This window comes from Xiphophorus maculatus, unplaced genomic scaffold, assembly GCF_002775205.1.
Source record: "Xiphophorus maculatus strain JP 163 A unplaced genomic scaffold, X_maculatus-5.0-male Unplaced_Scaffold_BN000161F, whole genome shotgun sequence".
In the NCBI taxonomy this organism is placed as follows: Eukaryota; Metazoa; Chordata; class Actinopteri; order Cyprinodontiformes; family Poeciliidae; genus Xiphophorus; species Xiphophorus maculatus.
In genome coordinates, this window is record NW_019369761.1 from 66,702 (window position 1) to 85,795 (window position 19,094).

Genomic DNA, 19,094 nt, shown 5'->3' on the forward strand with positions numbered 1-19,094 from the left:
TCAAGAAAAATCAATGCATGAAAACCAGGTTGTACCAGGTTAGGATTGGCTTTTTTATTTATCACTTGGCGGCTGGGATGTTTATGGACCTGTGAGGGGCTGCTTCCTTTTTCCCGGTTGGTGCGTTGGCTTTTCTGTAGCATCCTTCCTACTGGTGGTGTAGTCGGCAAGTTGAGAGGCTTGTGTTTTTGGCTTATTTGTGTATGAAGTGGTGAAAGTGCTTGTGTTGGCTGGTGTTTGCATTTTGATTGGCCCCTTTTTTTGGGTCTGGTATCGTTTGCTGTCTGTCTGTCTTGGTGTTGGTATGGGCTGTGATTTATTGCTTTGCTAGCCTATCTGTGGCCACAGCCTGGTGCTGGGCTGGGATTCAGGGCTGTGGGTGGTATTCTTGTTCTGGATATTGCGCTGAGCTGGCTGGTCGGTCCATTTCTTGGGTTGGGGTTCTTTCAGTCAACCCGGTGCGCTGTATGTCTGCTGGATCTTCTTCATTGGGACTAGGTGAATCCTTAGGTTGGCAGGCTGGCTTTGTGACTTGGGATAGGGGTTTGGTTTGAATGATTCCTAAGCTGGTGGTCCTGGTTCTGGTTGGATCTCTGTGTATGAGAAATGCAAGTGGGTGTATGGCGTCCATTTTTGTTTTGTTTATTTTGACATTATATACATGGGTTTGAATGTCTGGGTGTACACATGAGAATAGGAACATGTGATCTTGTCTCTGTGTGCCTGGTCTGTCTGTCAGGTTTGGTCTCTGGCTCCCTCCTCTCTGTGATCACCTTTATATCAAGTTGGGTGAGAGGAGGGGGCCCCTATAAAACTTTTTTCTCACCTTTCTTTTCTCTCCCGATTTCTTCTCCGTCTCATTACAATTTAATAAAATAAACCCAAAGCAGTTTCTAATAAAGTTTCATGTAATTATATCAGAGGGAAGCCATAATGGTCCACTTATGCAAGTCTTCAGGGCTTAACCTTGGTACTCGACAATGCTGAGTGTCACACTGTCAGACAGGACAAGTTTAATACAAAACACAACAAAAAGACAAAATGCAAGTGTTTAGTCAATGGTAAATGTATGTATAGCGATTTATCTAGTGCAGAGGATGCCAAAGTGCTTTACATGTTGATGGTGGTAAGCTACATTGTAGCCCAGCTGCCCTAGGGCAGACTGACAGAAGCTGCTACACAATGGGCGCCATCGGACTTCTGACTAACAGCAGGCAAGGCAGGTTTGGTGCCTTGCTCAAGGACTCAACAACTGAGATGGATGTGGGAAGTTTGAACCGGCAACCCATCAGTTACAGGAACCACAGTGGATACAACCAGTATAGCTGTAGTACCACCATCTACTGGGTTCAAGGATCAGGCACCACATACACTAAAGGAAAACTCAAAACTTTAATGTTAAATGAAATGTTACACGTTTATTTCTTTCTAAAATACATATAAACATAAAAATAGTTTCAACATTAAAATACAGTAATCTAAATGCTGCAGCAGAACAGATTAAAATATTACAGCTAAAACAAGAGAAAAAAGCAAAATATTAAAAATAATTATATGTACTTTGTGCAATCAATGCATGAAAATTAGTTTGCGGTGAATTTTGCATTTCTTTAAAGTACAAATGATTTTTTTTTATTTCAATAGATTTTAATTAGGTAGAGTAAAACTGGTTAACATAATTTGAAAGAAATAAAATCAGATTCAATCTCATTTTACATTAAACACAAAATTAACACAAATACTGTTTTGTAGAATTTTTTTTTTAAAACACTCAACCATTATATACATTCTATTGTTGATTTAAAAAACTACAAAAATAAACCCCACTCATTCTCTCTATGGTACAGAATAATACAAATCAATCCCTCAAGTCCAATCATGTGAGAATGTTCTGGAAGGGAGTCCATGTCCGGTCAAACTCTGTTAATGCATGAAATAGTCAGTGGGCCCCCAAGCCTCTTCATCTATCAGCATCAGTACTGGCACTCCTCAGGGCTGTGTGCTGAGCCCTCTGCTCTTCATGTTGTACACACACAACATACAGTTTGACATAAACAGTAAGTTAATACAATAACATACAGTTCATCATTATTGTTTTTTGATACAGAATATACCAGAAAAATAAAACATCAATGAAGGAAAATGTGTCATGGTTGAACATCTCTAAGTATCCAAATGTGAAGATCAAAATGATCACATTTAACAAATACAACATTGGACATTTATGGAACATACTTCTACAGATTTTCAACTGTGTGACGCGTCATGTGCCGAATTAAATTTTGTTTTTGACTAAAACTTTTTAAACAGGTAACACATGAAAAAGGCTTTTCACCAGTGTGAATCCTCATGTGCTTAGTTAAATAATGTTTATTACTAAAACTTTTTAAACAGTTCACACATGAAAACGGCTTTTCACCTGTGTGAATCATCATGTGCTGAGTTAAATCCGGTTTTCGAATAAAAGTTTTTCCACAGGTCACACATGAAAACGGCTTTTCACCAGTGTGAATCATCATGTGCTGAGTTAAAGCCAGTTTATAACCGAAACTTTTTCCACAGTTCACACATGAAAACGGCTTTTCACCAGTGTGAATCATCATGTGCTGAGTTAAAGCCAGTTTATAACCGAAACTTTTTCCACAGTTCACACATGAAAACGGCTTTTCACCTGTATGAGTTCTCATGTGTCCAGTTAAATGCTGTTTTTGAATAAAACTTTTTCCACAGGTCACACATGAAAACGGCTTTTCACCTGTGTGAATCCTCATGTGCTGAGTTAAATCCCCTTTTCGAATAAAACTTTCTCCACAGGTCACGCATGAAAACGGCTTTTCACCTGTGTGAATCCTCATGTGCTGAGTTAAAGTCGGTTTATGACTAAAACATTTTCCACACTTCACACATGAAAACGGCTTTTCACCAGTGTGAATCATCATGTGCTGAGTTAAAGCTGGTTTATAACCAAAACTTTTTCCACAGGTCACACATGAAAACGGCTTTTCACCAGTGTGAATCATCATGTGCTTAGTTAAATGCGGTTTTCGAATAAAAGTTTTTCCACAGGTCACACATGAAAACGGCTTTTCACCAGTGTGAATCATCATGTGCTGAGTTAAAGCCAGTTTATAACCGAAACTTTTTCCACAGTTCACACATGAAAACGGCTTTTCACCAGTGTGAATCATCATGTGCCGAGTTAAAGCCAGTTTATAACCAAAACTTTTTCCACAGTTCACACATGAAAACGGCTTTTCACCTGTATGAGTTCTCATGTGTCCAGTTAAATGCTGTTTTCGAATAAAACTTTTTCCACAGGTCACACATGAAAACGGCTTTTCACCAGTGTGAATCATCATGTGCCGAGTTAAATCCCGTTTATGACTAAAACATTTTCCACAGGTCACACATGAAAACGGCTTTTGACCCGTATGAGTTCTCATGTGAATATCAAAAACAGATTTGAAAGACAAACGCTTGTTACAGATGACACATGAGAAAGGTTTTCTTCTTTCCTGATTTTGGTTCTCAGCTTCAGCAGCTTCCTGGAAGATGACTAGGTTCCTGTTTGGTTCTGATTCAGTGTGGTCTGTATGCTCATCAACAGGAACCACCATGCAGGTATCAGTCTCCTGTTTTAATTCAATCTGTTTTTCACCCTGACTGCAGTAAACTTCTTTCTCTTCCACTTTTATCTGCTGGTGTTTTAGATCCTCCTGCTCTTCTTTTATCTGATGATCTTCTGGCTCTTCCTGTTCTTGTTTCACCTGCACAGGTTCTAACTCCTCCTGGTCCAGAGTGGATCTCCTCTCCTGGTTATAAACGTTACACTGCAGGCAATCTGGAGAAGAAAACAGAGAAAGAGTAATTGGTACCTTTTCTGAAATAAATACGAGTAACTGTTCATCGTTTAAGACAGAAATGAACAAAAAAAAAAAACACCTTGAAACCTCAAGAGCGTAGACAGAGATACAGATCAGTCGATATATCCAGCTGACATTTGGGGAAATCTCAAATTAACGGATATGAAAAAAAATATTTTATTACAAAATTAATTGTAGTAGGGATTATTGTTAATATTTACCTGCAAATTTTATTATTTCAAGATACTATTTATTTTTATTACTTTGAATTATATTGAAATTTTACTTTAGTTCACTTTATATCTTTATGGTTTATTTATAAACATGAGTTTATTTGTAGGTTAATAGCTGTTTAGTTTTTGTTCCTTTGTTATTAACTTTTCTAAGTTAGACATTAAGAACTGTGGGTCCATTTTCTGTAAGTATAGGGACTGGTATAGGACCAGCATGCACTGGGTTGGGCCTGTGGGTTTTGACCAGAGCAGGAGAGGAAACAATGAAAAGTAGTGATGGTGAGATGCAGCTTCATGAAGCCCTGAGGAACTCCATCCAATCATTCGACTCATGAGCCGATGCACCGCGGTGCTTCATTTGCTCTACTGTGACATCAACTGGACAATATATGTAAAATAGGCAACGTGAAAACAACATGAAGCTTTACAAGGAATAAACAAGTTTAAAATGTTTGTGACTCTGATACATAAATTCTGATTAATCTGGTTGTATGAAACAATGGCTGGATCCAAAAGAAACTAGAAACAAATAGAAAAGAGAGTTGTGATTGGCTTGTTACTCGCTATGTCACCAGGGACAACGATTTATTACTAAAAAATAAAAACTTTAACTGCTCAGGTTTAGGTGAGTTCTCTGTCTTACCCGCTTCATTACTCAACACATCACTAATGAAAAATTTGATCTTTGTTATTTGCTTGTCAAACTGGAAAAAAATAAACTACAAAAGCAATTTTCAAGTTGTTTGGACATTGAACTTCTTTTATTTATGTAACTGTTTGGTGTATTAGTTGAAAACGGCGTAAAAATAAAGAAACTGTAAATTCCCACTCATATTGGGCCCATGAATGCACCTTTGCCCATAGTCATTGTGCCCCTTTTCCCCATAGACTATAAATAAACGCCTCATGGACCGCTCTTGCCTATTGTTACTGAAGAGATTTAAGGCGGCCATCTTGGAGCGGTCGACCGTTCCACTCAGCTTTATGTTTAACAGACTCAATGACGTATCAGCGCATTTATCAATCATAACTCGCTAAATACTAAACAGATATTTACCAATTTTTCTGTAAACCTTATTAAAAGGTTAGCAACATTTACAAGGAAATGATTTTTAAAGTATTTTTGAATGACTGATATAAGGTTGAGCATATTTAACTATTCTTAGTGGGGAAAACAGATTAGAGTCAGAATAGAATGTGTTGATATTTCTGTATTATGATTATTTTACAAAGCACACAACCAGTCATAATTTTTAAATATGTTATTTAGTGATATCAATACATATTTATATAAATATACAAACACAAAATAATACAATCAGAGAGAAATAAAGATGCTTTAATAATTATTAATGCTGAATAATATGCATTAAACTACACATATTTATATGGACATGCGTATATACATAATATCTATATAGGTTTTATTCATGTTTTCCAGCCGAGGAGGAGCTTAAGAGAGATTCAGCAGCTGAGATTCATCAGTGCAGTGAATCCGTCTCTCCTTAAAGACATTCCCCACTTCTTCCTCACATGGTCTTTATGAAACCTTCAAAACAAAAACAGGAGCTATTTTACTTTAGACAGAGTGAAAGAATTTCATATAAATAAGAGTCTTTGCCACCTTGTGTGGAATAATCTAAATCAAGGTTAGGGAAAGAGATCCAAAAAGTGGTGAAATCAACCTTTATTGAAGTTTAACTAATTAGAAAAAGGTTTCACAAATCCCTAACAAGGTTCTGAATATTCTGCTGTTAGAGCAGAATAATCCAGTTCAGGTTCCCCCACCTTTCCCACCCCTCCCCCCAGACAGATCCGTTTTTCCCACGCCTTCAGACCTGTATGAGTTGTAAGAATAATACAAGTAAAGTATAAACCCCTCCCCCACCTTTCCCACCCATCCCCCCACACAGATCTGTTTTTCCCACGCCTTCTGACCTCTATGGATTTGAATTAGCCAATAGAAACAGACAAGGGGTTCGGCCTTTACTGTTTCTGCTATAAGTAATGTTGGGAAAAATCAAGCACTCTACTTGTAAGAGTTGTTCAAGAACTTTACAATGAATGGAACTAAACGAGTTCATCCTGCTGTTGAGAAAAATGGACCTACCTCCTCTGCATCAATTGATACGGATTCGAAGTTACCTAGCCCTAAGACATTCGCTAAAATGATGAAGTCAACACCGAAAAGAAACAAATACTTGCTTGCTGAACAAGAAGAAGAAGAACGTGCTGTTGTATATGAGATCCCGATAGCTGTGAAACCGGATATATGCCCTGTGCTGGATAAACCTGCAAGCTCACCTTCATCGCCTGATGCATCTACCTCAAACACTGCTGATAAAAGAGAAATACCGACAGGCGGAACGTCTCTTCTATGTGAGACCCCGATATCCATCTATGACAACTCCAGGTTTGGAGCGGATGCCCCAAAGAAATCGACATTTTATCTGTGTCGTGTGCAGAGCCCGGTATTTGGATCCCTCAAGGCAGACTGGTCTTTAAAACCTCATGGTCTATGGGGGTCATGGGGTTATGTTTTCCGTTACGAGATCGGAGAGCTTTTCCTGTACCAGCTGGACAAGGATGAGGAGCTTTCACCGATATCAAATACATGCAGCCTCACCTATAATGACTGGGCAGTGCTAAGGCTCGCAATTCCTCGCGCCAATGAAGATATGGAATTGGCCTTAGAGCAAAATACAAGAGAAGATGAGGCCGGCCCTCGATCTGCAAAGAAAACCAGAAGACAGTGTTTCCCGACTGATACTGAAATTGGAAAGGGACAAATTCTTTTCAGCGCAGTGTGGAAAACGAAAACTACAGAATCAGGGCGCTGGTCCTTAAGGGCGAGCAGACGGAGGGGCGAGAGCCTGAATTCCCCAGACCTGTTTGTGCTGGAGGCTTTCAATGTGGACTGTGGTGTATTCAGAACCATGCTGGCTCTCCCCTTTGAGGCCTGGTCTGAGAAAATGACGGAAGTCGGGGATCGGATTTCAGAACTGTTCCGAAAATCTCGCTGCTGGCTCGATATTTTAGCAGTGAAGAAAACTCTGACATTTCCTGTCCTACCATCCTCTTCTGGCCCGACCCTCTTCTGAGGACCCGCCCTCCCTCTACCTTATATAATGAGACCGCCGCGAGGACTTCTGACACCAGACCTTTAGAATGGGAGAAGTAAGGAGCTATGGACTATGGGGGTCAAACTGGGGCGAGCCCAGTTATTCTACAGAGAGCCTCTTCACTCCTCCGTCTCCTGGAAGCTACAACATGGGTCCATATTACCCGCCTTCTCCTGTTTTATACTCTTCCTCATCAGCATCATCTCCAGCACTCTCTCCTACAAAATTTCTGATACCGAGTACTCTAGCTGAAGAGGGTATCCCTCCGACAGCAGCAGCAGCAGCAGCAGCAGCAGAGGACTCTGAGGAACCTTCTACCACCTACCCCCAACCTCCAGCACCGGCAGCAGAGGATTCTGGAGAGCCTGCAACCGACTTCTCCGAACCTCCACCTTCTCCAATTCATCAAGAAGATGAAATTGATGGATGGATACCGAGCACGCTGATTGGTGGTGTAAAAACAGCCTTACTGCATCTATTCAGTTTAATTTGTGCCAAGTATGTCAAGGAAACCTGCTACGGCTGCAAAACAGATCACCCAAGCCAGCGACAGCATCAGTGCCTGGAAATACCGGAGGAGGAATATTACCAACTCCACTTTCATCGCATCACACAGCGACTCCTCACTCCACGATTCATTCCTGCTGTCCAGAAACTGCTGAAGCAGCGCCACATACAGGTTGAGGATGCAAAAGTGAAGATGATTGCAGAAACGGTTTTACACGAACTGAAATCGGCATTCGGAATCCAGACTGCAATTAACGACATGTATCAAAGCATGTCCACTGATGAAAAACTCAACCAGCTTCGTTCTGTTTCAGAGTGTTACACTCAGAATGAAAAGTAATCTCTCTTCTGTTCTGACTTGTATTTTTCTAGTTCTATAGATTTAGTTTAAGTATTATCCTTTTCTTCATCTTATTTAGCATGTTTAAGTATTTTATTCATTATCCTTTACTTGTGTTTTATGACTGATTGACTAGCATTAAATATATCTTTATACACATATTATCGGTAAAACATTTAATTGTAATTTCTAGTAAATAATTGTACTGTTTGTGATTTCTTACTATTAAAGCAAGAATAAATCCTTTGTACTACGATCTGGTTTTGTCATTATTTATCATCCGCTCACCAAAGCAGCTGACAGAAGGATGGCTGGGAAAAGGTTAATGAAAACGGTATATTACACTCCGTCACATCCCGGTAGTTTAGGAGGAATAGAGAGACTGAAAAGAGGTTTGGAGGATGAAACGGGAAAGAAGATTAAGGTGGAAAAAGTACAAGGTTTTTTATCGGAACAAGACACTTATACTTTGCATAAACCTGCACGCATAAATTTCCCAAGAAACAGAGTTTTTGTCACGAGGCCTTTAAAACAGTTTCAAGCAGACCTTTGTGACATGCAAGCTTTGGCTGAGGAAAATGATGGTTATAATTACTTATTAACAGTCATTGACATATTTTCTAAAAGAGCATACGTACGAATTTTAAAGAGGAAGACTGCAGATGAAGTGGTAAAAGCCTTTGCATCCATTTTCAAAGATAGTCAGACTCCTAAAAAATTGCAAACAGATGCGGGTAAAGAATTTTTTAACAAAAAATTTAAAGCTTTAATGAAAAAGCACGGCATTGAGCATTTTGCCACAGCAAGCGAAACAAAAGCCTCAGTGATTGAAAGGTTTAATCGTACGTTAAAAACAAGAATGTGGAGATATTTCACCGCTAATAATACCCGTCGTTACGTCGATGTTGTGCAAGACTTGGTGAAAAGCTACAATCACAGCTACCATGCAAGTATTAAAACTACCCCTATGGAAGTGAATTCAAAAAATGCCTTTCAAATCTTTCAGAACCTGTATGGTACGTCCTCGAGCACACGTCGCAAGAATGCCAAACCTAAGCTTAAACCCGGGGATCTGGTTCGATTATCTAAATTACGCGGTGTTTTTGATAAAAAATATGAGCAGAGTTTTACGGATGAAGTGTTTACAGTGGCCGATACCATACTTCGATCCCCTCCTGTGTATAAACTGAAAGATCTTGATAACGAACCTATTCAAGGTTCTTTTTACGAGGAGGAGCTTCAGAAAGTGAAACTGTGTAAAGATAAAATGTACCAAGTGGAAAAGATATTAAACCGACGCACCGTAAGGGGGGTTAAACAGGTTTTTGTGCAGTGGAAAAATTGGCCTCAGAAATTTAACAGCTGGATCAGACTGGCTGACCTTCAAGATGTATAAAAGACACCTGCAGTAAATCTTACACCTGACACAACATCATGTAGCGCTCGGTAGAGGATGAAGGGTTCTACGTTACCTTACCCTCAAACGCGGGTTTAAATGTTTTTAAGGATAATACCATTTCAAGTTTTCGTGTGAATTTAGCACAGCATATTAATTTAGAAGGTTCCTGGCAAGTTGCCTTGACAGAGATTTCTTATCCTCACACCTGGTATAATGTCCCGGAAGAATCAGCTTACTTTGAATGGAGGGATAGAAAAGTGAAAAAGGTGTTTCGGGAAAGTATTACTCACGGATACTACAAAAACGCAACACATCTGGTTGGAGAAATCGAAACTGCCCTTAGAGCAATAAAATCTGACATTTACTTTGAACCGATTTACACGTTTGTAAATAAAGTATTCTTTCAAGTAGGAGGACAATATCAAATACGTTTTCATGCTCCGATTGCTTACATGCTCGGCATGGAACCTGGAAAATGGTTAACTTTTGATAGAAAAGCTTCTCAACCAATGGACATGCAAGCAGGATTTTACATGATTTATTGTTACAGCGACGTGGTCGAACAGCAAATAGTGGGGGATAGTTATGCTCCTTTGCTGCGTACGGTTAAAGTGGACGGTAAATTCGGTGATATGATCACTCAAACCTTTAATCCCCCCGATTATCTTCCTGTGGCGCGGAAACATATCGAATCTATTCAAATAGAACTGAAATCAGACCAGAATGTTCCGATAGATTTCACCTATGGAAAGGCAATCGTGAAATTGCATTTTCGACCTGTGAGGTCACGAGGAAGCCTGAGATAATAACTGTATGAACTTTGATGAGAAACATTCGTATAAAATACGGCTGATGATAAGGTGATCATTCATACGGGCTCACCCTCGCAGCGTGAAAGAGAGTATTTACCTTAAGAGAAGAACTGTATAAATCCGGGGTAACATGAGTCAAATAAATCTGAGAGATGATCCTCACCGGTTTGTACATTATTACCATAACCAGGTAGGGGGCGCGTTACCTGGTTTCTATGGGGCGCCAGTGATGTACGGCAGAGGTATAGGGGCGGTATTCTCAAGATTATTCAGATTTGTGTCGCCCCTAGTCAAATCAGGTTTCGCCCTGGCTAAACCTCACTTAAAAAGAGCAGCCGCTAATATTGCCACGGATGTTCTAGGCAAAGCTATGAATAAAATATCTGGTTCTAAAGAGGGTCAAGAAGGGTCAGGAATTATGGTTCTGTCAAGAAGAGCAAGGACGCGCCCACCGGGAGAGCGTGCGCATAACTTACAAATACGTAGAGCACTGAAGCGAAAGAAATCAAACGGGAGAAGGAAGGCTAAAGCGAGGAACTCTGTTCCTAGCAAAGATATATTTCAATAAAACATGGCTCTTTTGCATCACAAATCATCGGAATGCACTTTAGCCGAGTTAGATTTATTTTCAGCCCCTATGACTCAGCTATCTATAGAGGATAAGGTCTACACTGAAATTTTGCCGCTGTCGGCTCTTACGGACAACGGTCCTATCGAATTTATGATCCCGGGAGGAGAGAAATATCTGGACTTAAACGACACCCTGCTTCATCTACGCATCAAGATCACCAACGCCGATGGTAGCAACCTGGCTAATGACGCTGCTGTGGGATTAATTAATTATCCTCTTAACACAATATTTTCCCAATGCGACGTCACGTTGGGAGACCGTCTGATATCTCAGTCGAGTTCCACCCACCCTTACAGGGCAGTGATTGAAACTTTACTTAATTTCTCTCAAGATACGCTGAGAAGCCAATTTAGCGCAGGTCTTTTTTACAAAGATACAGCGGGAGCCATAGACTCTATAGTTGTAAATAATGGTCCAAACCAGGGTTTAAATAAAAGGGCCTCATTCACCGCTGAATCCAGAGAAGTGCACCTGTTGGGGGCACTCCATGCTGATATATTCTTCTGTGAGAGGGTGCTGCTTAATTCTGTGGATTTAAGGATTAAATTAACAAGAGCCAGCGATGCATTTTGTCTGATGGGAGCCCGTGACTCAACTTTTCGATTGAAAATTTTGGGGGCTTCTCTTTTTGTGAAAAAAGTATCGGTTTCTCCCGCGGTCCGTTTAGGACACGCTTCTGCTTTAATGCGGGGAAATGCGTTGTACCCACTTTCCAGAGTTAATGTTAAAACATATTCTATCCCTGAAAACTCAAGAATATGTACTCAGGAGAACCTATTTTTGGGGGCTATACCAAAGTATATAGTTCTGGGAATGGTTCATCACGAGGCCTTCACAGGAAGAAGGGACTTGTCACCTTTTCATTTTAAACATATGGATGTTGAGTACTTGGCTCTGTGTCAGGAGGGCAAACAGATCCCCGGCAAAGCTTTCCAGCCCCAATTCAACCAAGGAATATCGGTCAGAGAATTTTACAACATATTCTCTGCATCAGGCCGTCATCTTAAAGACCTTCCGCTGAGCATAGACCGAACTGATTTTAACCAGGGATACTCACTGTTTGTCTTTAATCTCAACCCTGGAGAGGACGCAGACGCATTATCACCGGTTTCTAACGGAAACTTGAGGTTAGAGATCCGGTTCAGAGTACCATTACCCCACACGACCACTCTGGTCGTATATACATGTTACGATTCCATTTTGGAGATCAATTCTAAAAGAGAGGTTTTGGTGGATTATTATTAATCATGAATAATCATCAACTTGAGAGTCTGCTACACCAGCTGTTGGGGAAAGTATTTTGCGGAGTTTGGGCGTGCGATGAACTGTCTTTGCTCTCACACGAGTACGCAGGACCCGCATATTTTATTGTGAACACACATCCTGCTCACATGCCCGGAGAACACTGGTTAGCTCTTACTTTGGAAGGGAACGGGATTGCCACGTTTTTTGACTCCTACGGCTTTCGGCCAGACTTTGATTTCTATCCAACAAGCATCGCAAAATTTTTGAAAGACAGGTCTTCAAAAATAATATATCATAATAATCAACTTCAAGATACTCTGTCTGTTGTCTGCGGTCATCATTGTGTTTATTACTTATGTAATAGAGCATGTGGTTTATCAATGCAACAAGTGCTTGATTCATACCCCGGTGATGTGAAAAAAAACGATGTCATGGTTTCAGATTTTGTGAAAAAATATCAACGCTGTGTAAAAAACCAAAAGGTTTGTTATTTTCACCACGGAACATGTTCTATGCAAATGTTTAAAGATTGTCACAAATTGTTAACGTGATTTTCTAATATTATTGTATTAAAACAAGAGACTGTACACCTGAAAAATTCTTTAATAAAATATTTTATTGGAAAAAAAGAATTGTTGTCAGAGAGTTTATGGAGTAAAAGCAATCCAACGTGATGGTTTTATTCTTTTACGAGTACTTTGTCTGTTTCTGATCTTATTCTGTAGATCAAATTTAGGGGATAAGATAAATTTCTTTTTACGAGTACTTTTTACATCCGTCACCTCTTCCCCAAAATCAAATTTAGGGGTTAGGATAATCTTCTTTTTTTCTCTTCTGGAAGGGATTTTGACACCGTCTGTCTTGACACGTAAATATTGTTCACGAGCTTGTGGATTATTAACAGAGGATACCGGGAAATTTAATTCATCCAGTGTGGAAAGGAAATCGGTCCATCCTGCAGGCAGGAGGCTTTGGGATTTTCTTTTAAACGGAAGCAGAAGGTTTTTGAGTAAATCAACCAAATGAGAACCTTTCGTGACATTTCCTTTATAAACAAATTCTGCTTTAGATGTCCAACCGCTGTTACTTTCGGACAGCTTTTTCAAAATGTATTCAGCATTTTTACGATCTCTTTCAGGAAGCGCTTTCACAACTTCATTAGCAGTTTCATCCAATTCGGTAGTTTTATGAATAGAATCATCTTCACGGTTTCTAAGTTCAGGATCATCCTTGGTACGCTGCACAGTCACAGATAACTGTGGCTCTTCTAGTTGACCTTGCTTGATTAAAGATAGAGATCTTTGTAGCAAAGCATCATATTTCTTAATTTTCTCGTATGCAGTGAGCCCTGATTCATTCAAAATGGCTCTCATTTGAGAATCCAGATCCTCCTCCGCCGCATCTCTGATTGAAGTCTTTGAGGAGTTCAAATGTTTAAACTGATGAGGTGAGATGAGAAACATCTTTTGAGATGTTTTAAGAGCCATTGCTTTTGTTCTATCTGCTGAGGATTCCGCCCACTAAGTTTCCTATTAACGGAGTCAGAGCAGCTAGCAGGGGGAGAATAAATCCTCCTCCTTGACTTTTAAGAGCCAGCTGTTTACGCTTTAATCCGGTTCTTTTATCCGCCAACAGTCTGATAATTTTTCGCTGCTTTTTCAATTTCCGATGTTGAGAAGGTGTTAGTTTAATATTTCCTTTTAGAATGTTCAGAGCAATCTCACATAAAGTTTTAAGAAAATCCGGTGAGCAATGAGCTAAAATATCTTTACGCTTCTGAGGGGTGGCCTGGTAAAGAGCCCTGAGCATCGGAGCATTCCTTTTTATGCGTGCAGACATTCTGACTTACTTTGATTTAGGTACATACACCACTGGCGATTCGCCGGGTAATATCCCCGTCCTTAACCTGTAACGTTCTGGGCAGCTAGGAGTAAGATCTACGATTAAATATCCGTGAGCTTCTTTGGTTGCGTCTTCAAAACTCTCCAGGAAACTTGCCGCAACACACCATAAAACGCGATAAAAAAGGGTTCGTTTTAAGAAACGTGACATTTCTTAAAAGGTTTCAGGTTGTGTATGACAAACGCAGGCTTTTTCCTGATGGTTCAACTCTACCTTTTGGTTATTAGAGTTTAAGAGACAAGGAAAAAATAAAAAAATAAAAATGTCTTATTCCAACGATGTTCAAGAGGTATACTTTGACCCTAGGTTCAATTCACCTTTCTCATGTATGATCGTTGGGGCTAGTGGTTGTGGAAAATCATACTTTGTAGGGAAAATGTTGCAAAATCTTGAGCATGTCATGAATGATGTACCGGACAATATTGTTTGGATTTTTACTTCTTTTCAACCATTATATGCTGAATTGCAAAAACTGAATAAAAATATTAAATTTGTGGAAGGACTACCTGATTATTTTGACGACGAAGATTTATTCCCTGTGAATCAAAGTCACTTGGTCATTTTGGATGATGTCATTTTCCAGGCTTCTAACCACCCTGAAGTAGCCAAATTGTTCACCCAATATCGACATCATAGAAATATGTCTGTTCTATATCTCACCCAGAATGTATTTCAGCAGGGAAAATACAGCCGCACCATTAGTCTCAACAGTAATTATATGGTGCTCTTTAAGAACCCTCGAGATAAATTACAGGTGGATATACTAGCGCGTCAAGTCTTCCCATCAGCTAAAGCAAGTTTCCTGGAGAGTTTTGAAGACGCAACCAAAGAAGCTCACGGATATTTAATCGTAGATCTTACTCCTAGCTGCCCAGAACGTTACAGGTTAAGGACCGGGATATTACCCGGCGAATCGCCAGTGGTGTATGTACCTAAATCAAAGTAAGTCAGAATGTCTGCACGCATAAAAAGGAATGCTCCGATGCTCAGGGCTCTTTACCAGGCCACCCCTCAGAAGCGTAAAGATATTTTAGCTCATTGCTCACCGGATTTTCTTAAAACTTTATGTGAGATTGCTCTGAACATTCTAAAAGGAAATATTAAACTAACACCTTCTCAACATCGGAAATTGAAAAAGCAGCGAAAAATTATCAGACTGTTGGCGGATAAAAGAACCGGATTAAAGCGTAAACAGCTGGCTCTTAAAAGTCAAGGAGGAGGATTTATTCTCCCCCTGCTAGCTGCTCTGACTCCGTTAATAGGAAACTTAGTGGGCGGAATCCTCAGCAGATAGAACAAAAGCAATGGCTCTTAAAACATCTCAAAAGATGTTTCTCATCTCACCTCATCAGTTTAAACATTTGAACTCCTCAAAGACTTCAATCAGAGATGCGGCGGAGGAGGATCTGGATTCTCAAATGAGAGCCATTTTGAATGAATCAGGGCTCACTGCATACGAGAAAATTAAGAAATATGATGCTTTGCTACAAAGATCTCTATCTTTAATCAAGCAAGGTCAACTAGAAGAGCCACAGTTATCTGTGACTGTGCAGCGTACCAAGGATGATCCTGAACTTAGAAACCGTGAAGATGATTCTATTCATAAAACTACCGAATTGGATGAAACTGCTAATGAAGTTGTGAAAGCGCTTCCTGAAAGAGATCGTAAAAATGCTGAATACATTTTGAAAAAGCTGTCCGAAAGTAACAGCGGTTGGACATCTAAAGCAGAATTTGTTTATAAAGGAAATGTCACGAAAGGTTCTCATTTGGTTGATTTACTCAAAAACCTTCTGCTTCCGTTTAAAAGAAAATCCCAAAGCCTCCTGCCTGCAGGATGGACCGATTTCCTTTCCACACTGGATGAATTAAATTTCCCGGTATCCTCTGTTAATAATCCACAAGCTCGTGAACAATATTTACGTGTCAAGACAGACGGTGTCAAAATCCCTTCCAGAAGAGAAAAAAAGAAGATTATCCTAACCCCTAAATTTGATTTTGGGGAAGAGGTGACGGATGTAAAAAGTACTCGTAAAAAGAAATTTATCTTATCCCCTAAATTTGATCTACAGAATAAGATCAGAAACAGACAAAGTACTCGTAAAAGAATAAAACCATCACGTTGGATTGCTTTTACTCCATAAACTCTCTGACAACAATTCTTTTTTTCCAATAAAATATTTTATTAAAGAATTTTTCAGGTGTACAGTCTCTTGTTTTAATACAATAATATTAGAAAATCACGTTAACAATTTGTGACAATCTTTAAACATTTGCATAGAACATGTTCCGTGGTGAAAATAACAAACCTTTTGGTTTTTTACACAGCGTTGATATTTTTTCACAAAATCTGAAACCATGACATCGTTTTTTTTCACATCACCGGGGTATGAATCAAGCACTTGTTGCATTGATAAACCACATGCTCTATTACATAAGTAATAAACACAATGATGACCGCAGACAACAGACAGAGTATCTTGAAGTTGATTATTATGATATATTATTTTTGAAGACCTGTCTTTCAAAAATTTTGCGATGCTTGTTGGATAGAAATCAAAGTCTGGCCGAAAGCCGTAGGAGTCAAAAAACGTGGCAATCCCGTTCCCTTCCAAAGTAAGAGCTAACCAGTGTTCTCCGGGCATGTGAGCAGGATGTGTGTTCACAATAAAATATGCGGGTCCTGCGTACTCGTGTGAGAGCAAAGACAGTTCATCGCACGCCCAAACTCCGCAAAATACTTTCCCCAACAGCTGGTGTAGCAGACTCTCAAGTTGATGATTATTCATGATTAATAATAATCCACCAAAACCTCTCTTTTAGAATTGATCTCCAAAATGGAATCGTAACATGTATATACGACCAGAGTGGTCGTGTGGGGTAATGGTACTCTGAACCGGATCTCTAACCTCAAGTTTCCGTTAGAAACCGGTGATAATGCGTCTGCGTCCTCTCCAGGGTTGAGATTAAAGACAAACAGTGAGTATCCCTGGTTAAAATCAGTTCGGTCTATGCTCAGCGGAAGGTCTTTAAGATGACGGCCTGATGCAGAGAATATGTTGTAAAATTCTCTGACCGATATTCCTTGGTTGAATTGGGGCTGGAAAGCTTTGCCGGGGATCTGTTTGCCCTCCTGACACAGAGCCAAGTACTCAACATCCATATGTTTAAAATGAAAAGGTGACAAGTCCCTTCTTCCTGTGAAGGCCTCGTGATGAACCATTCCCAGAACTATATACTTTGGTATAGCCCCCAAAAATAGGTTCTCCTGAGTACATATTCTTGAGTTTTCAGGGATAGAATATGTTTTAACATTAACTCTGGAAAGTGGGTACAACGCATTTCCCCGCATTAAAGCAGAAGCGTGTCCTAAACGGACCGCGGGAGAAACCGATACTTTTTTCACAAAAAGAGAAGCCCCCAAAATTTTCAATCGAAAAGTTGAGTCACGGGCTCCCATCAGACAAAATGCATCGCTGGCTCTTGTTAATTTAATCCTTAAATCCACAGAATTAAGCAGCACCCTCTCACAGAAGAATATATCAGCATGGAGTGCCCCCAACAGGTGCACTTCTCTGGATTCAGCGGTGAATGAGGCCCTTTTATTTAAACCCTGGTTTGGACCATTATTTACAACTATAGAGTCTATGGCTCCCGCTGTATCTTTGTAAAAAAGACCTGCGCTAAATTGGCTTCTCAGCGTATCTTGAGAGAAATTAAGTAAAGTTTCAATCACTGCCCTGTAAGGGTGGGTGGAACTCGACTGAGATATCAGACGGTCTCCCAACGTGACGTCGCATTGGGAAAATATTGTGTTAAGAGGATAATTAATTAATCCCACAGCAGCGTCATTAGCCAGGTTGCTACCATCGGCGTTGGTGATCTTGATGCGTAGATGAAGCAGGGTGTCGTTTAAGTCCAGATATTTCTCTCCTCCCGGGATCATAAATTCGATAGGACCGTTGTCCGTAAGAGCCGACAGCGGCAAAATTTCAGTGTAGACCTTATCCTCTATAGATAGCTGAGTCATAGGGGCTGAAAATAAATCTAACTCGGCTAAAGTGCATTCCGATGATTTGTGATGCAAAAGAGCCATGTTTTATTGAAATATATCTTTGCTAGGAACAGAGTTCCTCGCTTTAGCCTTCCTTCTCCCGTTTGATTTCTTTCGCTTCAGTGCTCTACGTATTTGTAAGTTATGCGCACGCTCTCCCGGTGGGCGCGTCCTTGCTCTTCTTGACAGAACCATAATTCCTGACCCTTCTTGACCCTCTTTAGAACCAGATATTTTATTCATAGCTTTGCCTAGAACATCCGTGGCAATATTAGCGGCTGCTCTTTTTAAGTGAGGTTTAGCCAGGGCGAAACCTGATTTGACTAGGGGCGACACAAATCTGAATAATCTTGAGAATACCGCCCCTATACCTCTGCCGTACATCACTGGCGCCCCATAGAAACCAGGTAACGCGCCCCCTACCTGGTTATGGTAATAATGTACAAACCGGTGAGGATCATCTCTCAGATTTATTTGACTCATGTTACCCCGGATTTATACAGTTCTTCTCTTAAGGTAAATACTCTCTTTCACGCTGCGAGGGTGAGCCCGTATGAATGATCACCTTATCATCAGCTGTATTTTATACGAATGTTTCTCATCAAAGTTCATACAGTTATTATCTCAGGCTTCCTCGTGACCTCACAGGTCGAAAATGCAATTTCACGATTGCCTTTCCATAGGTGAAATCTATCGGAACATTCTGGTCTGATTTCAGTTCTATTTGAATAGATTCGATATGTTTCCGCGCCACAGGAAGATAATCGGGGGGATTAAAGGTTTGAGTGATCATATCACCGAATTTACCGTCCACTTTAACCGTACGCAGCAAAGGAGCATAACTATCCCCCACTATTTGCTGTTCGACCACGTCGCTGTAACAATAAATCATGTAAAATCCTGCTTGCATGTCCATTGGTTGAGAAGCTTTTCTATCAAAAGTTAACCATTTTCCAGGTTCCATGCCGAGCATGTAAGCAATCGGA

At 40.1% G+C, this 19,094-nt stretch overlaps 1 protein-coding gene across 1 annotated transcript; it reads right to left on the reverse strand.

Annotated features, from left to right (window-relative positions):
- Positions 1-2,146: 2,146 nt before the first annotated feature.
- Positions 2,147-18,084, reverse strand: LOC111607839 (gastrula zinc finger protein XlCGF57.1-like). The gene is made up of 2 exons (XM_023330048.1): positions 17,922-18,084; positions 2,147-3,880 (listed from the first exon to the last, which is right to left on the reverse strand). Exons 1-2 carry the CDS (start codon positions 18,082-18,084, stop codon positions 2,238-2,240), a joined length of 1,806 nt encoding a protein of 601 aa, XP_023185816.1. The 3' UTR covers positions 2,147-2,237.
- Between the last annotated feature and the right edge of the window lie 1,010 nt (positions 18,085-19,094).